The sequence below is a fragment of the Scardinius erythrophthalmus genome, assembly GCF_964197995.2.
Source record: "Scardinius erythrophthalmus genome assembly, chromosome: 4".
Lineage (NCBI taxonomy): Eukaryota > Metazoa > Chordata > Actinopteri > Cypriniformes > Leuciscidae > Scardinius > Scardinius erythrophthalmus.
The window spans coordinates 8,894,562-8,921,624 of NC_138224.1; the positions used below are offsets into that span (position 1 = coordinate 8,894,562).

Genomic DNA, 27,063 nt, shown 5'->3' on the forward strand with positions numbered 1-27,063 from the left:
GCTGCCGACCGCGTTTTTCGCTTGATATTTGCATAAAGTCAAAAACTGCCCAACCTTTTTGACGCACTCGGTCGCTCTCAACGCTTTCTCCGGTCCGCTGGCAATCCCAAAATGCACTGCGCGAGCGTGAAGCTCAACTTCCATAGGAATGAATTGAAAACGCTCGCTCCGCTCCGCTCGCTCCGCTCCGCTCGCTCCGCGCCAGTGGAAACGCACCGAGCGACCGAGAGCGTCAAAAAGGTTGGGCAGTTTTTGACTTTATTCAAATATCAAGCGAAAAACGCGGTCGGCAGCCAATTGCTGTGAGGTTCGTGATGTGACGTCTGTTTTGAGAGTTTAAAAATATGCAAATTGTGCTGGCGTTTATGCTGGATTTAGTGCGTAAATCATTTTGTTTACAAATTTTAAATTGACAGCATATAAATTATATATTAATAACAACAAAACAACATATTTGTCATAAATTAAAGCTAAATTTGCATCCCTGTACCCATTTTAAGTACATATTATTATTTAGTTTTATCAATTTTAATGTTCATTGTTCATTAATGTTCAAAAACCCAGAAATCAGTTGTAAATAAAAAGGTTTCATTGACTTTAAAAAACTACAGAGAATTTAGCAGCCTTTGGGCAACAGGCATGTGCATTGATTGTGGCAAAGCGTTACTCAACCACAAGATGGCAGAAAAACACTTGCTATTCTAAATACTATGGAAGTAAAATAATGTCAAATGTTTTTGAAACAAAAAGCCTGTTGAATTGCACTACTTGAAAAAAAAAAAATAGGCATTGCATTAACCATGCTTGCATTTTAATGCATTGTATTTTTAGGGCTTGCATTTTTATGGGCTGAAATTCAACATGGTTGAATATTTAAGCTGTGAATATTTCAATTAAAAACATTTCAAACACATTTTCATTATTAAAAATTCAATAATCCATATTCACCTTTCATATTTCACCTCCAAAATATTCAAACTGTTTAAAAATACAACTTATAATATTCAACAGGCAATTTTCGGTCCATTTTATTTCGCTTTGCAAAATTCGCTTCCATAAATTCAGTGGTTCAAATTCGACAGTAAATTCAACGGAACTGCAGGAAAAGCAATAGATTACCGAGATACTCTCCATCTGCTGTTAGTCAAACTCACCAGCAGGAGGTGCAAAAGCTCGTGTTGTTGACGAAGACAGAGCAACAGTAAGAGCAAGACATTCATTCATAAAATGAAAATGAGCTGTGTCAGTATATATGCGGAAAAGATGATAAAGACACAAAAGCTGTGTTTATGTTTCATTCAATAACTTCATTGTTACTTTCCCTGTGTAGCATGTCATCAGCTTTCTCTACATGAACAGGATTATAATCGGTTTCCCTCAATACCTCACACTCGAGGATTCCCCTTCTGTCGGGACAAAACGCTTAACGTAGTTTATGGACTAATACAGTGATATAAAAGACCAAACTCACACCTTATTGGGGATGTAGGCTGTAGGCTACAGGCAAGCAGATGGACTAAGAATATGAACGTAACCCGCAAAGTTTCATGCTGAGCGTTTTGTGATACTGGCATAAAATCAACACTTGATCAATACCAACACTTTCTCTTCTCTTTTCTCTCTCTCTCTCTCTCTCTCTCTCTCTACAGTATATATATATATATATATATATATATATATATATATATATATATATATATATATATATATATATATATATATATATATAGTATAGGCTATGCCTACGTGTATTGCATTAGGCTAGCTTAAACTGGGAAGAGTCATAGCACTTGCATATTGTTGTCCTCCTATTGTTAGTTTAACTGTAAATCGCTTTGGATAAAAGCGTCTGCTAAATAAATGACTAAATGTAGCCTAATAAATGTAAAATTGGCTTGACATTGGACATTCGCACATTTAGGGACCGTCTCAAAAGTTGCATAAAACATTGGCATACACGTTTCTAACTTCGATAGCAAACTTTAATTTATTTGAATAAATATCAAAAATCCAAAGGGTGCGCATTATGCCTGACACTACATGAACACTTTACAGTTGGTTTTATGACTGTAAATCGTTCTATTCAAATGCTATTGAAGTTAGAAACGTGTATACCAAAGTAGTATACACTTTAGAGACGGTCCCTAAATGTGCGAATGTCCAACGTCAATGCCAGTCTATCACTGGGAAACGCTCAGCATTAAACTTTGCGCGTTATTCTGAGTCAATCTGCTTGCCTGCGAGTTTGGTCTTTTATATCACTGTAATTTGTCCATTAAGCTATACGTATTAAGCGTTTTATATGTCCAGCTGGGGAATCCTTAAGTATTAAGGGAAACCCTAATAGCTTGCATGCAGCACATCGCCACAATATAAAGTTAAGGCAACTAAACAACCAAGAGAAATATATGTCAACCTCAAAAATGTAATATTGGATCTGTATATCCGCATCGGGGAATAACATTATAATCTTGTTCACGGTAGAGAAAGATGCTTGTAGGCTACACAGGGAGAGTAACCGTGAAGACACTGAATTTAACATAAAACCGCCGTCATAATAATCACAAATACACTTGCATTGCTGTTAAATGAGTTTTATGAATGAATGGCTTGCTCTAACTGTTGCTGGTCTTCGTCAACAACAAGCGCTTTTGCACCACCTGCTGGTGAGGTCGACTAACAGCAGATGGAGAGTATCTCGGTAATCTATTACTTTTCCTGCAGTTCCGTTGAATTTACTGTCGAATTTGAACCACTGAATTTGTGGAAGCGAATTTTGCAAAGCGAAATAAAATGGACCGAAAATTGCCTGTTGAATATTATAGGTTGTATTTTTAAACAGTTTGAATATTTTGGAAGTGAAATATGAAAGGTGAATATGAATTATTGAATTTTTAATAATGAAAATGTGTTTGAAATGTTTTTAATTGAAATATTCACAGCTTAAATATTCAACCATGTTGAATTTCAGCCCATAAAAATGCAAGCCCTAAAAATACAATGCATTAAAATGCAAGCATGGTTAATGCAATGCCTATTTTTTTTCAAGTAGTGCAATTCAACAGGCTTTTTGTTTCAAAAACATTTGACATTATTTTACTTCCATAAAATACAGGCAGACGTAATTCAGGGGAGTCCAATCCTGTTCCTGAAGATCAACCTACCTATCCAACCCTGATTCAACACACCTGTCTGTAATTATCACGTGTTCCTGAAGATCCTAATTAGCTGGTACAGTTGTGTTCTCCAGGAACAGATTTGGCATCCTTGCTGTAATGTGTTACTCTTCAGATAGAGTGCAGCAAAACATTCATGAAATGAGCTGATAAACGTCTTGTCAGGAGAGGGTCTCAATGTTGAACGCTTACTGGGACAGAAAATGTTCCGTTCTTTCTTATAATAAAAATTCTGAATGATTATTTGGGCAAACTGACATTTTATTGTGGTAAAATGTTTTGGTAAAAAGTCTGATTAAACAAATTAAGCTCTATGGAAGTCAGCAACAACATAGTGCTTCATAATAGATTCAGCACTGGGTGATGAGAGATTGTAAGTTCTATTAACAACTATTTCAAGTGACAAAATCGCTGATTTATCAACAATAAATTAACAAGAGACATTTTAAATATCTGCGTAATGACAATATATGACACTTCAGTTGGTATGAGTTACCGCTGACATGTTTAGAACTGTATACGCAAGACAGTTCATCCGGGTCACTGCTCTCAGAAGAATACAATCCAGGTTGTTGCAAACACCACCTCTCCTGCGTGTGTGAGAAGAAGAATTCAGAGGCTATTACACTCTTTCAAGTTCACTTTACTGTTCTCTTACACTATTTACGGTTCAATACAGAACTTCACAGAGGCTCCATCTTCATTCCTAACCTCTAGACCAGTTCAAGTTTTAACCAACATCTGTCCACAGTAAGGGCTCAATATTCAGAGAAATCCATCTCAAATAAGATCAGACGTCCACAGATGCAATCTCTGCAGAGGTTACATCAGCAGATCAAGTTCCAGAGGATCTTAGACCCTGTTTCTGCATGACATTCCAGAGTTTGTGGAGGTTGGACTGAGTGATAAGGTCGTCTGGTTTGAGCTGCAGCGCACGGAGGTAGTTGCTCTCAGCTTCCTTCAGCTTCCCATTAAGATGGAGGATGGCCCCGAGATTCATCAGAGCTGCTGGATGCTGGGAGAACGAGAAAAGCCGGCACAAAAAGAGAGAATCATGGATGGATTATAGAATGTGGTTCTAGAATTGTGTAAGAAAAAAAACTGAACATTCTAAAAGAGCAAATGCAACAAATATTCACTTCAGAAAATTCAGAAACTTCAGAAAATTTGTATAGTTGTTTGTAATTAATGCATATTGAAGATTCAATAATTGTGCAAGGTTACTACAAACAAAAATATATTTAACATCTGGCTGAAGAAGGTTCTTACATCAGGTCTTAAATCAGCTGCCTTCCCATAATACCTTTCAGCTGCCTCATTCAGACTGGCCTGTCTGTGGACAAACACACACATTACTAGAACCTGTAAGTTATTATGAAAATTATTTTGCATACATAATAAATGATTAATATTGCTGCATAATGAGTGTTGGCCCAGGCAACTAGCCCTCTACTGTACATAGTGTGACTTTAATTTCTCTAATAATACTCTGCTGCCTCTTCTCACATCAACACAAGTTAGAATAATTAATTAGCTAAGCTGTAAGTAAAAACAATATGTCCATGTTTTTATTTGGAAAGCAGCTTTGGAATAAGCAGAATAATGTAAAGTCAGCTAGTCATTATCGCAAAATATTCCCTTGTCCCTTGTTTCATTGTAGATGATGAAACACGTGGAGTCCACCTGCAATCCATCTGAAACAAGTGTGCAGATAAAGCCATATGAATGTTTGACAGACACACACACCTGAGCATATGAGCAGCGCTGAACACCACGTCAAACTCAGAACTGTCCAGCTCTGCAGCTTTCTGAGCCATTACTGCTGCCTCTCCCAGACGAGACTCTTCACACAGAAACTGACCTGAGAGAGAGAGAGAGAGAGAGAGAGAGAGAGAGAGAGAGAGAGAGAGAGAGAGAGAGAGAGAGAGAGAGAGAGAGAGAGAGAGAGAGAAAGAGATAGAGAGAGAAAGAGATAGAGAGAGAAAGAGATTGAGATCACAGGATGTAAATCAACTCAAACACAGCAGTCGAAGATCAGATATGCAGGAGGCAGGACATGAAGCACAATGAACCTCTCCTACTTTACGGATTAATTTAAGTGATAAGAAAGAAAGAAATGTATCAAATTATATATTATACATATATTTATTAATAATAATAATAATAATAATAATAATAAAAGAAGAATGGAATCGAATCAGATCCTACCGTAATGCATATAGCAGTTTCCTCTAGTAGGATCCAGCTCGATTGCCTTCAGGAAGTAACGCTCTGCTTCAGACTTTTGTCCCTGTGGAGAAATTAAGAAATAATTACAACTACACCCACCGTTACTATTAAAGGGACATAGTCGTAACCTGATCCTTTAAATTTACGCTATACTGTACATGATGTTAGATGTTATTGTAAGAACAATGGGTTGTACATTAATATTAGCTCAAATGATCTATAGGGAATTTTAATAATTAATCATAAATATGATTAATATTTTGCATATACAGTTACATTAATTTATCGCAGCTGAACTAGATTGATATATGAACGATTACCATAATGGGTTATAGTTCGGCATTAATACATCAATTGTTCTTATTTCAGCTCGAAGTTATGGGATAACTTTAATGGAATTAATTTAGTTATCAAACAATCTGTTTGTCCAGCAAACATTGAACGTAAGATTAACTTAACTCTCAAGGAAAATTATCCTTACAACCACGAGAAAGAGTATCTTTTCCAGGCCTTGAAAAGACACCTTTCTGTGTTTGTAAAATTAGGTTACTTAAATCGTACCAAGAGAAAGCATATAGCTAAGATCGAACATTTCAGGGACTAAGTAATATGGGCATTTAAATCAGAGTCAGTCAAGGGCATATGGAATTTAATAATACATCGAACTAAGGAATATATCAAACTACACAATACACACGATTATTATATACATAAAATACAGTTAAACAATACAAGATAACGAATAACAGTGAGAGAGAATAAAATGATCAGAGTTAGAAAAAGATAGAATGCCAGACAAGGATTAAGAGAGAGTGGATGAGAGAGAGAGAAGGATGGGAGATGAGATCGGAAGTGAAAGCAAAAATCTCTGCGATCAGAGATCGCAGTTGGCTATGGCAAAAACACAGACAGTAACCCTTAAGACACAACAAAGAAATCACATTAAAAGTTCAATTCAATAATCGATACTTGCATATGGTTCTGTTTGTATGAGGAAGGAAGGCAGGGTCCTGCGTGTCTTTAAGAGCAGCGTGAGTCGTGTGAGGGGAGGCGTGCGCGTGCTGTGTCTTCCATGCGAGCGCGAGCGCGGGAGGTTCAAATAGTCTCTTTCTTTAAGGTGCAGTTGCCGGGAATGATTCAGGCTAAATTCATTCAGCTCGTGAATGAACCGAGGCGAATAGGAAAACGAAACTAGACTATAGAAAAACATAAAAGAAACAAAAGAAAAGAAAAGAGAAGCAGGCCGAAGCCGGTCCGGACTTGGGTTTCCAGAGTTTTGGAGGAGGGAGAAGAGAGAAAAGAAACTGAAGGTTTTGGCTTTTATCAGTGTCCCGTGTACCGTCCCCTTTCTCTGGATGACGAATCAGTTTAGAGCAGGAAGATTGTCCTGGTGTGTTAATGCCGCCCGACCCTCGTGTGGAATCACGAGGGGCAAAATGTGATATTATGCTCGGGGAATTAAAACGCATGGAACCATAACGTTTATCACAGTCTCTTATCAAAAATCTTCTTCTTCATGCCCAGGGGATCAAAATAACACTAAGAACGACTATTGACAAGGATAGCAACATAGAGATACATTATTTGTGGACACAAAGGCAGTTTAAGATTACATTACTGTAATTCAAAAACACAACTACTCTAATATCATTCTGGGGAACATGCAAATCACCCAGAACACTCTTTACACAGTTGTAATAGTTGGTAAAATGAGATTTTACTAGTGGAAGTCCATATATGGTAGTGTGCGTGTCTGCGTGTATCTGTGAGGTCAGCATCGGTTGCATCTCGTGGTGCATACCACGTGAGGGGTTGGGGGCTATTTGAAAATGTGTTACTCGGCAAAAACAAAGGTAGTTCTGTGGGCAGACTAACTTGACAGCCTGAGGCGTCATATAATTTTGCTGAGAGAAGCAAGATAGTCCTAGTTGTCCAAAACAACTGAATGGGGTAAGTCTTGTAATTTTGCCTTCAGTACACAAAGGACAAACGTTAGACACAGTAAGGGAATTGTGGTCGCAGCACGTGATAGTATGAGAAACAAACAGGGGCCTGTTCGTTTATTTCATTAAGTCGTGTAAAACATTAACCAGGGCCTGCTTGTAGACACTTGTGTCAGAAAGCTAGTCAACTAGGCCTTTCTGGGTATATGCTCATAGGTGTTTTAGCATGAGAGAAACAATCAGGATTCGCTAATTCAGAGCATCTGGCCGGATAGACTGTCAGTGTCGTTACATCTCCCCCTTTTCGTCGGATGAAGTCCCTGTGTGGACATCATCGGACGATAATCATCACGATGGGCTGATGACAGGTGAATCCTGATGGTTGTTTAGCAGGTGGATCATGATGGTTGTGTAGCAGGTGGATCATGATGGGGGAAGGCAGGTGGTTCTTGGAGCTGAGGCTTCATCTCGATGAGGTTTGGCGTGGTCTCTGACTTGACACCCCCTTTCCGGGGATTCCATCTGAGACCTGCAGAGGTGCACAGCTTTCATGAGCTTGGCAGTATCGCATCTCGTTGAGTCTTCTGTACAGGATAGAGGCCAACCTAGTGTTAGGGTGTGGCTGATTACCTGCAGAGGTGCACTGCACAATGTCGGCGGCGGTCCCGGCTTGGACCGCAGATGAAGTGTTCAGAACAGGTCGTCGAGACAGTGCAGGGTCGGTGAGTTGGGACCCCCTTTTCTCAATCCAGAGTTCCAGTCCTGGATTCAAGGTGAAGTTGAAGTTCTTGGAGGATGGGAGTTTCAGTGCTGTCTGGTACTCTTTGCTCGGAAGATGGTACCATGCCAAGCCATCAAGGTGTAGGGTGACACCTTTCGATACTTGAAGTCCCGTATTCTGGTTGAGCATGTTGACACGGCTGTTTGTGTCATGCTGGTCGTGAGTGACAGTGGCGGTGTGCACAGGTGTGTTAGCAAGCCAACTTTCACCTACAATCTCTGCTTGCGTCTCTGTCACTTGTGTGTGAGGCTTAGCTTCGGCAGGGCAGAGATAATAAATGTCTTTGGTCATAGTGCACAGGTGCAGGTTTGGGGCTGAGTACGGTTGTGTGTCGCTGTCGTGGTAGGCCACCACGTCTGGAGTGCGTATCTTGATGTGTGTGTTGCGTTTCCAAACCCTGACCTTGCAAATGTCTGTAAGTCTGTAGACTTGGCTTGACTCGATGATGGGCAGATGTAGGAGAAAGCACACTTCTCTCTGCTCAGGATCGACGCAGAGTGAGATGGCACTACCCAGAGAGTAGGCCAGGTGTTTTTGTAGAAGGTCAGCTGGCGTGTTGATGGCGGAAGCCAGCACAGTTAGCATCAGGCTTAGTATCAGGTACGGTGGGATTACACCTGTGGCTATGCTGTCATTGGAGGAGCTAACCTCCCACAGCATGTCTGTCGTTGGCGCTGTAACCAGCTGAGTCTGGACAAAGTCACTCTGTAAGACACTAAACCGCGGCTTCATGGAGTTTGCGGTCTGGTTCGCTGCATTTACACTGGACATACCAATGTTAAACAGAGTTCTGGCGGCAGCTACGGCTTCGAGCAACGCTCCCAGAAACCGGCTGGAGTGGTGGTTGGTGCTTAGGAGTCCCGATTGTGCAACAGTCACTTTCTCAAGTTGGTTGAACATGTGTTCGACCTTGGCCTCGGCGTGAGAGAGGGAGTCCTGTGTCCGTCGGACACTTGTCCAGATGTATTGGGCTACGGAGCTGGGGTAGTGTGCTCTGTAGACCGGGCGGGGCTGGATGAGTCGAACATGCACTTGCTGGGGGTAGGTCCTGTCGTCGGTGATCTGGAGTCTCAGTTGTTCTCTCAGTGGCAGCTGTCCTCTGGTTGGCTGTCAGTACAGCATGGCGAACCACGGCAGCAACCTGGTACAGACAACAGGGAGAGAGAGAGAGAAAGGGGAGGAAGAAGCCAGCAAGGGTTGTCTTTGATTGGACAGGGCAGTCTTTTTACTTCGTGGGCGGCGACTGGGTTTAGTTCGCCTTGGCCCATGTTTTGCCACATCTTGCTGTCGGCTTGTCGCTTGCTTCAGTGTCTCGTCAGTGTCTCTGGTGTCGCGGTGTGCAGCACATGATGCGTTATAGACGAACATTAGCAGTTTATCCCCCTTTGTGCGCCGTGGCATTACATGCCTTGGCATAGTGATGTCAATCGGTGCACAACTCATAATGTTGTTCTGTACGCGCAGCATGTGCGTTGAGTCATGCACAGGTCTGAGGCACTGGTTGTCAGTGGGGTCAGACGGCGTGTGAGGGTGGATAAGGAGAGTCTGTATGTAGGTGACAGAAGTCCGCATGTCCATTATGGTTGTCTTTTCAACTAGCGGAGCCAGCGTAAGCGGCTCTGAGGTAGGCAGTTGAGCTTGTAAAGTTTTTATGCTGTGTGTAAGCTCTTCAACCTCTAGGGTGGGTGGGTGGGTTGAAAGTGACCACAGCTTGTTGTTTAATGCACCAGGCTTGGCAATGGCTTGAATGAGGTCATGTCGCTGCAGGTCAGTCATGACATTGAGGCAGCAAGTGTCAAAGTCTTTGGTGGGCTGTAAGGTGCAGGGTAGCGGATTCAAACCTTCAGTTGGTGCTGAGTCTGTGTCTTCCTGGCTGGCTGTGGGAGTTCCCATGAACTCTGTGACCTTTGTGACCTGACCGTCTGGCTGTGACTGGAGGGGGCAAAGTTCTCGTACTTGAGCCCAGATCTTGAGCTGTTTCAAGTCCAGTAACGGTTCAAAATGATCTAGAAGGTCTCTGCCGATGAGGAATGGAAAAGTGTCCATTTTTGAGATGAACACTGGACTGAGTAGACTCAAAGGACCAATTGTCAGGTGAATGTGAGCTACCTGTTCGAGCCGGATGTCATGTTGACTGTATGACTGTACGTTCAGTTCACAAGTTTGAGGTGTAAGAGTTCGGTCTTGTCTCTTAGCTTCAAATTGGAGTCTTTGGAACAGTTGGACTGAAATTATCGTAATGTCTGATCCTGTGTCGATCAAGGCTTCCATGCTCACTTCCTTTTCCAACGTGACGTTCAGGTAGAGTTTTTGGGCCACCCCCTTTTTGATCAGGTTGCCCAAAAACATTGGCATCGGGACAGGTGTAACGGTCGTTGGGTGGTTAGGACTGGTCTCTTGTAGCTTGCTGTGGAGGCAGTTAGACAGAACAGCGTTTCCTGGTACCTTGGTATTTTGGTACCTGGTGTGAGGAAGTGTGCCGTCTCGTTCAGGGTGTGCAGCTGTCAGCTGTGGAGCTTTGGTGATGCTGTCACTTTGTGATGTGACAGTTAGCTCTGTGGTCTGTGGATGACGAGCAGTGTTCGGGGTGCTTGGCTCAGTCAGATGGCGGTCAGACGGTTTGGTTTCAGTTCTTATGCTTAGGCATAAGATGTCTGGCTCGTCCTTCTTGTCTTTCTTGCAGCGTTTCTGGTGAAGAAGCTCTTTCAGCACCCTTAGGATCTCTGCTGTTTCAGACGTGGCTGCACTGTGGTTATGTGATGTGAGCTCAGGCTTGAGCTTACCAGTGTCGTGTCGAGAGTGGTTCCACTCTCTGTCTGGGCTTGTTGTCCTGGACGGTGGAGGTCGGCTCTTCTTGGGTTGCCGGCCGGCTTCCCGGAATCTTTCAGAGCGCTCGCTCTGGTGCTTTGGACGAGCACCACCGCGATTGTGTTGCCCTCTGCTGGTTTGGAACGGTCGTGACTCTCTGTAAAAATGTCTGTGACTGTGGTGTTGTGGGGCACCCTCTAAAGTCAGTTCTGAACAGTGCTCAGAAACAGAATAGATTGTGGGGTTTTTCACAGTCTTTTCAGAAATAGTCTTTTGCTTGGTGTAAGCTTTATGGGCTAAGTCACGCAGCTGTTGGGTAGACATGGTCCGTGCATCGGCCAGAACCCCAATATGATGGGATAAGGTTGGATGGAGATTCCGCAGGAAAAGAGTTTTAAAGGTAACATCCTGTTCCATCCCGGGCTCATTCCGTGCTCCAAAGAAGGCTTGTCGGAGTCGGTTGTAGTAGATCTGGGGGTGTTCACGCCGACCTTGCTTGAGGTCTACAGCAACGATGAAACCTTGATCGGAGTCTGGATCAGAGAATTCGCGGATCAAAGCTTGCCGTAATTGTTGGATGTCCGTTTTGACAGCCTCAGTTTGACGGTCTAGGAAGCTACGAACATCACTGCTAGCCGTTATTCTTAACAGATACAAATTGTCCCAAGCTGTCAAATTGGCGACAGTTTGCAAGTGAAAGTCAATATCTTTTAAATAAGCATGAATGTCACAACCTTCTGCAGAATCTGGATCGAACATAGGAATGTTTCGGGCTAGCTTGTCAAGTTCTCGGGGGGTCGTGCCGTGGTTAGTGGCATGGGTTGTCTGAAAGGGTCCTCCCCCTTTTGCTGCTGACAGGTGTTCTTGAAAGCTGGCTGGTGATGTCTTGAGCCGTGGGCTTACATCTCCCTTTTCAGCTCTGGGTTCTTGGCTGAAAGGGTTGGGGTGGCTGGCCGGGAGAAACTCTGTGATGTGTGTTTCTCTGTTCCAGCCACTCTGTAGTCTGTAAGAATGTCTCAGTTCTGCATGAACAGTGTCAAGTTCATCTTGGAGCTCGTCTCTCTGCAGAGTAAGCTCGCTGATTTTCGCTCGGGCCGCTTGCAAGTGTTTTTCGCAGGCCCTGGCTTTAGCGTTTGTTTCCTTTAGTTCAGTCTCGGCTCTCTCTAGGAGAGCGTCACTTTGTTGGAGTTTTTCGTCGAGTTCTTTTCTGGATTCTCTCTCCAACTGTTCTCTTTGGTCTGTGTCAAGGCGCAGATCTTGCAGGGCATTTCGAAGTCTTTCTACTTCTTTCTGTAGCGCTGGATCTGTGGCGTCCTCTTTCTCGCGCTGGTTCTGGGTCTCGAGGAGGAGCTGATCTAGACGACTCTGGGTTCGGGCCTGGTCTTTCCAGGCCTCCTCCACTTGAAGCTGTAGCGCTGCTGCTTGCTGCTCCAGGTCGATGTTGCGCCGTTCGCTGAGCCTCGCCTGGGCGACGACGTTGTGGGTGACGCTGCTGACGATCCTGGCCCAGTCTTTGTAGTTGTAGCTTTGGGTAGGATCGTGTGTTATCAGCTCGTCTAGCTCGGTGTCCAGTTGCGTTTGGCTCAGATGCTGCAGGTCACTGGCGTCCTTGGGCAGGAAGGGGGTAGTCATTGCTTTCAACCATGTCGAGAGGCTGCCCCCGTGGACTGCTGGACTGGATGAACGGGACATCCTGGCTCACTGTGGGTGAGAGAAGCACAGCACACACAAAAAGAGACCAATGCAAGTTCGTTCTAAGGTTAACGAGCTATACTCATACGGGCTATGCCGTTTATGAGAATTTTGGGGCTAACTGATGCACAGTTAGACAGTTCCAATTAACTTGGGTCGACAAAGGACCTGCAATGGAAATTTGACAGGCAGTAGCCTAGCGGGTCACGTGGTGACACTGGCTGCTGGTTATCACTCTACTATTTAGCTTCCTTGGTGGCTCTCACAGGTTACTGTCTCTAGGTGAAATGAAAGAACCAAATCACAACAGAACAAAGGATAGAAAAGACTGAGGTAAAACAAAACACTAGTGATGACTAGGTCTGAAATTAAATAAACAGAATAGTAACACAGTACGTGTTCAAGAGGATAAAGAGACCTAAGCTATTACCACTGCTAGGGTTTGAGATAGGCCAACAGGTGAGTGGGGCTATCGGGGTAGGAAACCTAGGAAGATGGTATGGCTTAGAGAAGAGATGGGCCAAACATCTAGAATGTACCCAAGGGAATATCTAATCTTTTGTGGCTTAGACAGGAAAGGGGTTTTACTAAATTTAGTTTACCTGTGGTGAATTGAAGCCGCTCTGGTGGGACCCGTGGCTCAGTCAACCCCTCCGACGGTTCCCAACACCTGACCGCAGTGTCCTCAGGCAGCTTCGTTATCTCCCTGTACCTCGCTGCGCCCTCTCAGACAACTTGCGACTTTACAGCACAACCTGGCAACACCAAGGTTTCCCCGGCCAGACAACACGGCAAAATTGGGTTTTAGCCCGGAACTCTCCTGAAGAGTGGCCCACTTTTAGGCCCCAGTTCGGGTTTATTGTCCCAAAATTGCTTTGTGTGTGTCGGCTGGCGCGGTTGACCTTTGGAGTGGCAAATTGCTAATGTCGCAGTTGCGTGCCGCAACGATGGTACGGGATTTGGAAGTGTCTGAAATTCACGTAACGGCAAGTGTCAGTAACGCCAGTTGGGCAACCTCGCTCGCGGAAACCAACCCGAGATGACTGCAACTCCCCACAGTGCTCAAGTGAATGCCACCTATAAATACACAGAGGATAAACAAGTGAAACTTAAAGTGAATTAAGGCTAGTTTGTTTAAACCAAATGGATTGTTTATGTGGCAATAGGAGTCAAAGGTTTTACTAAATAATAATAAAATGAAAAGGAAATTATGATAATGATGGTAATTATCAAAATAACCTAACCCAAAAGAGAGATAGGAAAAAGTAGAATAAAATAATAGAATAAAAATAAAATTTGAAAATCAAAATCAAAATGAAATGACAGGATGAACCCAGGAGAAGAAGCAGGCCGCAGTAGTGGGTTTTCACCACAAGGGGGCGTGCTCCCTCTCTGTGCTCAACCTGGCAAACCGAAAACTTAATTCAAATTAAAAATTCAAAACTTGTTTAAATTAAAATTTAAAATAAGCATGTAAGGAAATGTAAAGATCAGAATGATATCTTATACTAATCCAGATACCCTAAAGTATCAGTCCTACTTATAAAAATAATCAGGAGAGAAAGACAATATAAAAGAGTGAAAGGAGGAAAATAGTGATGCCGACTTAGTATCCACAAGGCCACACGATGGTGCTGTTTCCTTCAAGTGGATGTCAGTGGCTGAATACACAACTCAATTTAAATTTAAAGTTCAAACTAGTTTAAATCAAATTTTAATGAGCATGTAAAGAGCATGTAAAAGGAAAACTCAGAATAATATCCCATAATAATTAATGGTAACAGTGAAGTTTCATCAATAATTATTAAGATAATCAAAAGAGAAAAGTGGAAGTAAACAATTCGAAAAGAGAGCTGAGTGAACCGACCTCGCGGGTGACGGCCACTAGGTGCCGTTGTTTCCTCTAAGGGAATGGCTGAGATTTAATCTAGGTTTTAATTCAAATCTTGTTTGAACCAAACTCAGAGTAAATGTATCAGTTAACAGCAGGAAAATTGTCTAACACAAAATAATATTCGCACGAGCAAAGCTGTAAATGCGAATAGTTATTTAGAGTTTAAACATTAATTCACAGGGAAATGAGTTCAGCCGTGAAGAGAGCGTTATCTGATAACTGGCCACGAGATGGCGTTGTTGCGCTCATGCAGGCGGAAATCAGAAGGCGGGGGTAATTTGAAACTTCTAAACACTTAACGAACGCCCTCTGGCGTTTAGTTAATGGAATTACACCCAATTTCCATGTGATTCAAAGCTAAGAGCTTTCAGATCGCGTAACGCGCTGATTTTCTGCAACAATCACAAATTAGACAGAGGTCTCGGCGGACCTTTTGGTGCTATTAATACTGCACAAGAGAGTATGGCGGGGTTTCTTCGCCGCAAATACTCAAATGTGGACAACAGGAATTGTACGTCTGTTGCACTCCCATACGCACTTTATCAAAATAGCACTTTATGATTTAAGTGTGTTGGTTTAAAAATTGGGTAGCTAATCCATTTTTTCGACCAGGAGTTTTATCGTTAATTTTTGAATATCACTGTGGTTCACCACAAATTCAATAACGACATTTGCATGCAAGGTATGTTTAGAAGGAAGCTCGCTTCAAAACATATTTATTAATACCGGTAATACGCACGTGAGAATTATTCGTTCACAGCGATTTAAAACAAATATTAGAAATGTATCAACTGCAGAGATATTTCTTCATCTCTTACTGACATTTGTAATATTAAATAGGCTACTGCAGTGTACGTAGCATTTAACAGTGCTAAAATTGTTTAGGCATATTTTAGCAATGTAACGTTAGGCCTACTGACTTTGTAGTCAGCTGGTGAGTTTGAGCACGACTCATTCTCACAATTCACAAAAACGCGCGTGTAATGTTACAATTATCAATAGCCATAATACACATTTAACTGAAACTGAATTTGCCCATAAACAAAGTTTGAAATGCCCCGCATTCGTTCCACCATAACTGTAAGAACAATGGGTTGTACATTAATATTAGCTCAAATGATCTATAGGGAATTTTAATAATTAATCATAAATATGATTAATATTTTGCATATACAGTTACATTAATTTATCGCAGCTGAACTAGATTGATATATGAACGATTACCATAATGGGTTATAGTTCGGCATTAATACATCAATTGTTCTTATTTCAGCTCGAAGTTATGGGATAACTTTAATGGAATTAATTTAGTTATCAAACAATCTGTTTGTCCAGCAAACATTGAACGTAAGATTAACTTAACTCTCAAGGAAAATTATCCTTACAACCACGAGAAAGAGTATCTTTTCCAGGCCTTGAAAAGACACCTTTCTGTGTTTGTAAAATTAGGTTACTTAAATCGTACCAAGAGAAAGCATATAGCTAAGATCGAACATTTCAGGGACTAAGTAATATGGGCATTTAAATCAGAGTCAGTCAAGGGCATATGGAATTTAATAATACATCGAACTAAGGAATATATCAAACTACACAATACACACGATTATTATATACATAAAATACAGTTAAACAATACAAGATAACGAATAACAGTGAGAGAGAATAAAATGATCAGAGTTAGAAAAAGATAGAATGCCAGACAAGGATTAAGAGAGAGTGGATGAGAGAGAGAGAAGGATGGGAGATGAGATCGGAAGTGAAAGCAAAAATCTCTGCGATCAGAGATCGCAGTTGGCTATGGCAAAAACACAGACAGTAACCCTTAAGACACAACAAAGAAATCACATTAAAAGTTCAATTCAATAATCGATACTTGCATATGGTTCTGTTTGTATGAGGAAGGAAGGCAGGGTCCTGCGTGTCTTTAAGAGCAGCGTGAGTCGTGTGAGGGGAGGCGTGCGCGTGCTGTGTCTTCCATGCGAGCGCGAGCGCGGGAGGTTCAAATAGTCTCTTTCTTTAAGGTGCAGTTGCCGGGAATGATTCAGGCTAAATTCATTCAGCTCGTGAATGAACCGAGGCGAATAGGAAAACGAAACTAGACTATAGAAAAACATAAAAGAAACAAAAGAAAAGAAAAGAGAAGCAGGCCGAAGCCGGTCCGGACTTGGGTTTCCAGAGTTTTGGAGGAGGGAGAAGAGAGAAAAGAAACTGAAGGTTTTGGCTTTTATCAGTGTCCCGTGTACCGTCCCCTTTCTCTGGATGACGAATCAGTTTAGAGCAGGAAGATTGTCCTGGTGTGTTAATGCCGCCCGACCCTCGTGTGGAATCACGAGGGGCAAAATGTGATATTATGCTCGGGGAATTAAAACGCATGGAACCATAACGTTTATCACAGTCTCTTATCAAAAATCTTCTTCTTCATGCCCAGGGGATCAAAATAACACTAAGAACGACTATTGACAAGGATAGCAACATAGAGATACATTATTTGTGGACACAAAGGCAGTTTAAGATTACATTACTGTAATTCAAAAACACAACTACTCTAATATCATTCTGGGGAACATGCAAATCACCCAGAACACTCTTTACACAGTTGTAATAGTTGGTAAAATGAGATTTTACTAGTGGAAGTCCATATATGGTAGTGTGCGTGTCTGCGTGTATCTGTGAGGTCAGCATCGGTTGCATCTCGTGGTGCATACCACGTGAGGGGTTGGGGGCTATTTGAAAATGTGTTACTCGGCAAAAACAAAGGTAGTTCTGTGGGCAGACTAACTTGACAGCCTGAGGCGTCATATAATTTTGCTGAGAGAAGCAAGATAGTCCTAGTTGTCCAAAACAACTGAATGGGGTAAGTCTTGTAATTTTGCCTTCAGTACACAAAGGACAAACGTTAGACACAGTAAGGGAATTGTGGTCGCAGCACGTGATAGTATGAGAAACAAACAGGGGCCTGTTCGTTTATTTCATTAAGTCGTGTAAAACATTAACCAGGGCCTGCTTGTAGACACTTGTGTCAGAAAGCTAGTCAACTAGGCCTTTCTGGGTATATGCTCATAGGTGTTTTAGCATGAGAGAAACAATCAGGATTCGCTAATTCAGAGCATCTGGCCGGATAGACTGTCAGTGTCGTTACATTATCAAAGTGTGGGAAAGTACACTTGTGTGACTGTTTCTCCATGTTTGATGTTCAATTGTCTCTTTCTTTACAGTTCAGTGCTGATTGCTTCCATGTTAGTGTTACCTTTGCAAACGTTCTTGTCATAAGCAGCGAGGTTATATTAGGCTTGCTTCACTGAACAGTTTTGTGGCAAACACTTCAGATAAGAGGATAAAGAAATAGCTTGGAAAGCCGTAGCATTTCATGCTCTCATTGGCCGCGGTTCCTGAAAAGCATTCAACTATGTCCAAGAGCGTTTAGCAAATGTATAGGCCTATAATACTTGAAGGTTTCAAAAACCACTAAATACCTGCAGATTTGAATCCAAAAAGTGTAAATACAAAAAAAGCTATTGTTTTAGCCCCAGACCTCGATTTAATCTGTTGACTAAAGCGTTAAATTAGCTTTTCGAGGACATATTTTCAATGTAAAACAAACCTTAGAACCTTCAAGTTCAAAAACAGACTGCTAAACTCTATACAAGGCTAAACGGAAAAGGAAACAGAAGTAAATGTCCTGAATCTTTCACGTTTTGGCCATCTGACAAAAATGGTCTTGTGAGGAACATCATGACATAACTTCAGTCATTTTGTCTGATGCTGTTCTGACCGCCTGACAGAGAAAGCCAGCTAATACGCCGCGGTTCTTCAACAGGTGGTCACAAGTTCACCAATAACCTGTTTTCAAGAAGAAAAGAGTAATTAAATTAAGCACGGTGCTTGAGGGGTAATAACCGGTTTTAATCTGTGTGTATTAAGTGGACAGGCCAAGTAGGGGCTGGTGGTGTGTGGGGAGGGGGGGGTTAAAGTGAGCAAACAGGTTTGAGGCAAAAGTCTGCACTCTTGACCAGCCGTGCCGAGACACAAACCCAAATCAGATTAGGAGGAGGATATGAGATATCACGTCCTGGGGGGGATGCAGCTGCTCGACCTTTCTTCATCACCCCTTCTCCATTTACATCATCAGAGAGGGTTATTTCATATGCAGGGAGAGATGGGATAGTGAAAGGGGTGGAATAAAAATGTGAAAATCTGAAAAGACAGGCTTCATTATTAACAAAATGATGTTGCCGTTGATGTCTGAGAGATGTTTTTGTGTCAATGTTCCTCTCAAGGACGAAGCAATTATTTCTTTCCTCAGCACTAAGAGTCTCATGAAGGGTCATCTGTGGCAAATGATTTTGATAACCAGATCCATCTTTGGATACTTCTTTCCACTTCATCTCCCCATTTGTAGATTGAAATCAAACTAAATGGATTTAATATTTAATTACGCTTTCACAAATCCATTTAGCTTCAGGTTTTTACATTCATAATGAAAATTTAATAGCAACCACAGTCTGTAAAATATATAGCAGTAAAAGTTTGAGACCACTGGTGAAAAAGCTTATATTTAACCTATTCTATTTAATAAATTATTATTATTATTTAGGTAAAATGTATTATTATTATTATTAGTAGTAGTAGTAGTAGTAGTAGTAGTAGTAGTAGTAGCAATATGATAATAATCATAACAACAACATGGATGGATGGAATGGATGGAAGCACTAGAATGGGATGGATCATGGATAGAATGAAGTGGACGGAAGGGATGGGATGGATGGAATAGTGGATTCATGGATAAAAAAGAAATAAATAAACACCATGTCAATTGATTTTCAAAATCTTTTTATTTGTTTTCAATGTGGGCTCAGACTTTCAGGTCTCACTTTTGTGTTTGTAACAGAAGAAAAGCTCACAAACACAAAAAGGGTAACTTGTCAAGTTGACTCACCATGATAGACAGCAGTTTTCCATAGGTCAGGTGGGCAGGAACATGGTCTGGTTTGGCCTTCAGTGACTCTCTGTACCAATGTCCCGCTTCCTCTAGATTATTCAGCCTCATATACGCCTCACCTGTGGACCAAAGTCAGAAGGACATCCAAAATTACCTAGAATTCCCTGGACTTCATGCCGACAAATCAAATGCAAAGAAAAGCATATGTCGTTGGATTAGTTATTATGCTTAGAGTTGACATTAAACCTCTGGAGCACTATGTTTGAAATGTATAGAGAAAAATGTTCTAAACTGCCTGATGCCCCAAAAACAACAGTCCATCATGGTATGAGACTGATAATGACAGTATCATACAAGGGACAGAAACCATAAGCATAATTGTAACTGTAAGCAACTGAGCTTTCAAAAGACTACAAGTTAAACTTGCTATATTAAGGTCATGGGTTAGATTCCAAGGAAATGCATATACAAAAAAAAAAAAGAAAAGAAAAAAGTACACCTTGAATGGATTCCAAAGAGTCTTTGGAAGCGTCTGACAAGGGCATAAATGTAAACTCATCACATCTCCGGATACTGATTCAGTAATGCAAGGACACATTATCTATGTATCAGATTCCAGTCACATCTCCAGGCGTGACAAAACATTATTTGGGATGGTTTTACAAATATCTAGCGTTTTATACAATAGAAATTATTTCAATTCAGCTTCACAGTAATAAACGGGTAACATAATTAATGATGCAGACGTCATCAAATATGAAATATGAGACAAATTCAAATTCTGTTGTAAAGCAGCTGTAGCAAGATAGTGGTGTGATTAAACTGAACGGGTTGTAGAACATTAAAAATATATTATAGGTCATATTTGAAATCTTAAACGGAGCATGTTTATGAGGTTGTCTATAAGAGGGGAAAATCTAAAATTGCAGGGGGAAAATATCAAAACAGTATAATAAGTCATAGGGCTGGTCTTTAGGTATAATATTTTTATGGATAGATTGGATGGATGGGACGGGATGAATTGGGATAGATAGAATGAGAATTTATAAATTTACATTTAATATATTGTGATTCCACTGGAAAAAAAAACACAACCTCAATTTTACATTGGTCTATAGATATGTAAAGGTACATACATAAAATACATCTGAATGTAGTTCAACTGAGAAATAAACACTGACCCATCATGTTGTACAAACTCTGCGGTGCGAACTGTCGTGGCATCTTTTGCACAGCCTCTTTATAAATTGAAAGTGCCTCCTATACGACAAACAAAAACAGTCTGTAATAATGTGACAAAAAGAACTGTAAAATGAACAACCAACAATTCATACAAGAACATTATTGGATCCATCTAAACTGAGTTATGCATGTAGATTTCGATCAATACTCAGTGAATGAGCTGAGCTGTACCTCATGCTGGCCCAGCTCATGAAGCATCTTGCCCAGGTTGTACAAGCAGCTGGTGACGGAGCTCTTGTGGGCATGAGGGTCCTTCAGATTCTCATCAGGGATGTCCGCGCAAGTGTGGAATGTGCGCTTGGCCTCTTCGATATTCCCCTGGGAGACCAGGATGATGCCCACGTTCAAGTATGCAGCTGTGAAAATCAGGACACAAGTAAGAGACTGACTCTGATGGTCAAAATGGTGAACTAAGTGAAACTGAAGAGTTGAACTCACAGGCCAGAGTCGGTCTGCTCCCGATGGCCAGTTTATAGTAATGCAGAGCCTCAGAGAATCGCTCCCTCTCCTGTAGCAGCAAACCACTGGATGAAATAAAATCACACAGGTTTTAAGCTTGAGAAATGATGTGTGAAGCAATATGAACATATAAGTTTGTGCAAGGACCAAAACGTGACAATGAAACATGGAGGGTTTTCTTCTCCTCTCCAGGGTTAATGAGTGTTAGAGGTGTTTCACACTTCCTTTCATGCCTGCAAATCAGGACTAATGACTAATGAAATCCCCGTCACACACACAAGCCCTGAGAGAGAGATACGGCAAATACTTGCACTGCTCCTCAACCTCCCACTCTAGTTTTCTGAATGCTAATTATGACTTTCCCCTCACAAAGTATGTTTTAACTTTTTTATTTTGGGGCCACCTTTATAAGAATTAAATGTACTATAAAATAGTTAAAAATCAATGAATATAATATAATGGCACATATTCCTTTTTTGTACATCTGTTCATGTCTGCTGCCCTGCAAAAGTCATGTTTCAGTGGATTATGTCAGTTTCCATGGAAAACTGGCTCAGATAAAGTGCTATATGACCTTGACAAAACCAACTCCCCAAATTTTGAAAACACTCAAAGAGAGAGAGAGAGTGTGAGAGCTGTTAAGTCATCCCTTTGTTTGCTTATTTCTGGTCATAGACAGAGACAGAAATGAACAGAAATTAAATTAAATTTAATTAAATGGGGGGGAATCACATTGAGATGTAAAGTATGGTTATGTCATTGTTAAAAAATAATAATAATAAAAAAAGACTCAGAAAGGTGAAGTTAGAACCCTGAACACATCAGAAACATCTAGCATCATTTGTTTTCTGAACAACTTGGTTAGATTTTTTTTTTTTTTTGATGCCACAACATTCAGACAGTGTGGTGTAGATATAAAAAACCAGGTCAAAGACAGTTATTGGTAACACTTTACAATAAGGTTCATTAGTTAACATTAGTTAATGTATTAACTAACATGAACTAACAATGAGCAATACATTTGTTACAGTATTTATGATTTTTTTTGTTAATGTTAGTTAATAAAAATAGAGCTGTTCATTGTTCATGTTAATTCACAGTGCATTAACTAATGTTAATAAATAGAACTTTTGATTTGAATGTATTAGTAAATGTTGAAATTAATATTAACTAAGATAAATAAATGCTCTAGAAGTATTGTTAATTCTTAGTTAATGTTACCTAAGGTAGTTAACTAATGTTAACTAATGAACCTTATTGTAAAGTGTTACCAAGATATTGTACTCACAGGTTGTAGAGCATATCAGCCATATTGCCCCGGTAATAAAGAGCATTTCTATACGCCCTCTCTGCCTCAGCCATCTTTCCCTGGTTCTTCAGGACATTACCCAGGTTGCCCCAAGCTAAGGGAAACATGAAATCTCACTAGAATATTTATTTTGTAGGTAATATATCTGATATTGCAGAATACAAGCTCTTTAAACCCACCTTTTGCAGGGTTGACAGCAATGCCAGACCTGTACAGCATTTCTTCACTCTGCCAGTCCTGGTTCCTCCTCACAGTCTTCAGGCTGTAGAGAAGCACCAGGCCTGCAGCACAGGTCAGCAGGAGCGCTCTGGAGCATCTCAACCTACAGCGCATGAACATGCTCCTAAACCCCACGGTCACGAGCAGACAGAAGCCCATACTGGGGATGTACAGCACTCGCTCGGCCACTACAAAGCCCACATAGAAGAATATGTTAGTGGCTGGGACGAAGGGCAAAACCAGCAGCCCGAGGGAAAAGACCACCACGTTCTCTGTGCCTGCGAGGGATTTTTGAGAGGTTTTGAGAGGTGTGTGATAACCATTTCTTTTAGGAGAATTCGAGTCCCTGTAGTGGTTGTCATTGTGATTATGACTATATCCGTTAGTTGCAGACTTTCCATTGCTCACATAGGATTTTCCATTGGTTTCACTGATTTTTGTGGACTGCAGCAATGAGCTTCTCAGGCCAAACCATGCCAGGAGAGAAAATCCTGAGTAAAACATAACCGACTGAAGGTTCCTCCAATCAGCGATGGATCTGAGCAGAGGAACGGCATCCATTGACCAATCAAAGCTGAGCTTGTCAGGACAGAGGAGGAGCCAGGCATTGACAGCTGGCAGGTACAGGAACGTAAGCGCTCTGGTCAGGGAGTGAGGCGAGTCGGCTGCTGGGTTGTCTGAGTTGGAGAAGTTTGGCGGCTTGTTGCCCATCCAGTAAAATCGAGCTGTGAGCAGAATCATTCCCCAACCAACCAGCCAGGCTAAACTGACCAACAAGGTCATGTTCCTCCTCTAGAAAATGAAGAGAACAAAATGGATCATTTTACATTTTGACTTTGTTTCTATTCCTTTGTTGTTGTTTTTACAAATGAAAATGTCCACCACATCTACAGTTATGTATTGTGTTTAATCACATTTTGAAATGATTATGATGGAAATTACATTAACATTTCAAGAAAAAATTTGTCTTTCTAAGTCTATTCTAAGGAGTTATGGCTAAGCTCATAGCTAGCATTTTATGTACCATAAAAAGACCACAATAACATGATCACAGATTTTTGATAATGACAAAATTACAACTTGATTGGAAGTGACAAAATAAAAATAATGATTTTTTTCAAGCATGCTCTTCACTGACACTGTTGTCTCTTTATAAATATTGAAATGTTTTACGTATATGTCACTGTTTGTTTACCATAGTTTTACATATGTACGATTGAAAGTCTGGGACAAATGTATACATAAAAAGTCTGAAAAGTAGAAAAAATATTCCCAAACCTGCTTAATGAGACCATGTAACATTTTAAAAATGAAATATAATAAAATATATAAATAGACATCCCCTGGTGCATAAAAGTACCAGAAGAAAAAAACACCCCTTTGGATTTATACAGCATATAACAGTCTTTTGAGCGAAAAGAAAAATCTTTTCTTGTATAATTGCCTCTTGGGCACAGCATGACTATTGACAGAGTGCATTCTGGGGAAGTCAAGCTCAAAGACTGGGGAAATTAGATGCCACGAATATCGATTCTTTATTTCACACACAATGGGTCAGAAACTTATGGGCTAAAGCCACGATAGATCCTCTGCTTCCACTGAGTGTGACACTTTAATCTACAGTTCAGATATGGTTGAACTGAATGAGCTCTATTTCATCACCTGTTTGTGTTCATGCTCTTTTGTACCAAACTGTAAAATCAATCTTAGATTGGAGATACCATAAAGACCTTACAGCGAAGATGTAAAGAACAATCATCAGACAAAACGCAGTTATCCTCAATGTCATGGCAGTTTTCTTCTCTGCTTATAAAGTTTGTGCATAAGGTCATGTTTCAATTTAGTAACTAAACAAATAAAACTCATGCATAAAACACAACAAATGACCTCAGCATTTCATGCAAAATCCAGATAGAAATAGTCAGGGCGTTGGAGGATGTTGATGAAGTGAACTCATTACGCTGCAGTTCTTTAAGAGGACAGAGGAGGAGCTTGTTTTAGCTGCTGCTCATCACTGCACTCACAATTAGGAAGACTGTAGGTTTACTATTGGGAAACCATCCAAATCTAATCAGAATCTTTCAGTTTTTAATATCAAGGAAAATGTAGGAGCATCATATAATATCTCAACCAGTAAACCTACTGTAGTCTAAACATAAATACTTTTAAGATGCATGATCGGTGTTTAGGAAATGTGAGATCCACAGCATCATTTCACAGCTGAATTTCCTGTCACAGCATAAATGCCATTGCCGCCACATTAATCAATTTGTTGACTGTTTATGAGAAAATCTCCCCGCACAGCATTAAGACAAATGAGCCAAAATATTGTGTGTGTCATCATTGAATTACCTTAAATAGACTATGAAACATTTCTTGTGAAGCTGGAAAGATTCATTTAACTCTAATCAGTCATCCATCTTTTTGTATTTTCCCCCTTAAAGGAATAGTTCACTTAAAAATTCTGTCATCATTTACTCACCCTCAAGTTGTTTCAAACCTGTATGAATTTCTTTCTTCTACAGAACAAAAAGGAAGATATTTTGAAGAATGTCGGTAACCAAACAGTTGATGGACCCCATTGACTTCCATAGTATTTTTTTCCTACAATGGAAGCCAATGTATGTAAATATCTTCCTTAGTGTTCACCAAAAGATAGAAATTCATACAGGTTTGAAACAACTTGATGGTGAGTAAATGATGAAAGAATTTTAATTTTTTAAGTGAACTATTCCCTCCAATCAAACTCTCTCTTTTTTCTGAATAAAGACCAATTCACACTGCACCGACAGACGCTGACCGATGCGGACAATAACCAGATTACAGAACGTCACTTCTCAGACATTCAACCAAGCAAACAGCAAATATGTTCAATCAGCAAAAATAAGCGCCAACCAGAACCCGACAGAGTGTTTGTTGCCATCTGTCAGTGCAGTGTGAATTGGCCTTAAGACAGGTTGACTGAGGGTGTGGAGATCCTGCGCTAAACCAGCAGCCACGTGCACCATTGCTATGCAGAAAAAGGGCAGAACGCATTCCAGACAATCACACGAGCTTTATCTCATCTCAGCCTGATTAGAGAGCAAATGAGATGAAAAATTGCCCTCTATCTGCATTGTGCGCTCGTATGCCCAACCTCAAAACTAATCTACAGCGTATTGTTTTAGACTCACACTGCATTCAGCTCAAATCAAAGCAATATCATATATCATGGGTGTTTGTAGCCTCTAGAATATCAATGAGGGCACCCTATCTCTTTTCATTACCCTGATACGCATTCATTACCGCATGAATGTAAAGTCTGAGACCCGTGGCATTAAATATGCAAAGTCAGTGCCTCCTCGTTGTTCAAAAACCATTTCGGAAGATCCTTTGGGATCTTTTATTGTTGACCATTCCTTCTGCATTTAATGAGGCCCCTGTGAAACACTGAAAGCCAATGAGCCGGTTTTCCACCACGGGAATAAGAGTGAACGAGAAAGTGCTTTGATAAAGAGAAAGAGAGGAAGTGAGGGCATGGTTTCCTCTCTTCCTCCTCATCCTCTTTTTCTCCCTCTGTTTGCGTTCCCATGCGCTCGTGGCCGTCTGGAGAGTTTGTAATCTCTCGCTGTCGCCCCTCTCGCGCACCTCATGATTACCAGCAAGAAAAGCCGGAGACACGGGCAGAGAGGCCATGATAAAGAGCCCAGATGTGCTGCGGGGTTGGCATTGGTGTACAGTCTGGACTGGTAAGATTACTCTTACATTATTGTCTGAAATAGGGTGGAGGAGAGCTGCAAAAATTCTCATTTATCATCATATTGATAAAAAGTGACATTTAAAGATTAGTTCTGCATATTATACTGAACAGATCATGAGTGTAAGTGTGATAATTCCCACAAAATCATTGTACAGCTAAATGGAATTAAATGTGTAGTATTACTACAGTAAATGGAATTTTCCATCATGTAATACTTGCCATTTGTTGGTTTAATAGGGTAATTCATCTTAACAGGTTAGGACACAGTAAAATATCCCTTTTATATGAAAACCTTTGTCTAGTTTCAAGGTTTGCATAGACATTAGTCACTATTTATTTTTTGCAAAAATTATTAAAACAGTGATGATGCAATAAATATTTTAAGTGGCCACACATTCATGAAAAATCAGTTTTAGAAATGTACTGCACCTCAGATGAAACTAATAATAATTGCCCCGCAGCCTTTTTTGACTGTTTTTTGCCATAGAAAATTACCTGACTGGTCTACAGGTTTTACTTACTTTACTTAAGTTGTATTATAACGTTACACTAAAACATTCACATTTTCTAGGGTAAAGGCCTGTTCACACCAAGAATGATAACTATAACGGTAGCTATATTAGTGTCCACAGA

General features: G+C 40.8%; 1 protein-coding gene across 2 annotated transcripts in view; it reads right to left on the reverse strand.

Annotated features, from left to right (window-relative positions):
• Positions 1-3,422: 3,422 nt before the first annotated feature.
• tmtc2a (transmembrane O-mannosyltransferase targeting cadherins 2a) overlaps positions 3,423-27,063 on the reverse strand; it is a 41,508-nt gene continuing 17,867 nt past the window's right edge. Inside the window, exons 3-13 of one of the 2 annotated variants that reach the window (XR_014030073.1) lie at positions 22,652-23,483; positions 22,452-22,566; positions 21,143-21,228; positions 20,876-21,060; positions 20,644-20,722; positions 19,460-19,581; positions 5,385-5,466; positions 4,923-5,037; positions 4,446-4,509; positions 3,888-4,191; positions 3,423-3,766 (exon numbers count right to left, since the gene is read on the reverse strand). Coding sequence is in view for 1 of the 2 variants with exons in the window: in XM_081363965.1 (XP_081220091.1) it covers positions 4,012-4,191; positions 4,446-4,509; positions 4,923-5,037; positions 5,385-5,466; positions 19,460-19,581; positions 20,644-20,722; positions 20,876-21,060; positions 21,143-21,228; positions 22,452-22,566; positions 22,652-23,483 (1,860 nt within the window). In the remaining variant the exon portion in view is untranslated. Of the gene's footprint in view, positions 4,192-4,445; positions 4,510-4,922; positions 5,038-5,384; positions 5,467-19,459; positions 19,582-20,643; positions 20,723-20,875; positions 21,061-21,142; positions 21,229-22,451; positions 22,567-22,651; positions 23,484-27,063 lie in introns of both variants that reach the window. The other variant, XM_081363965.1, reaches the window with a different exon arrangement.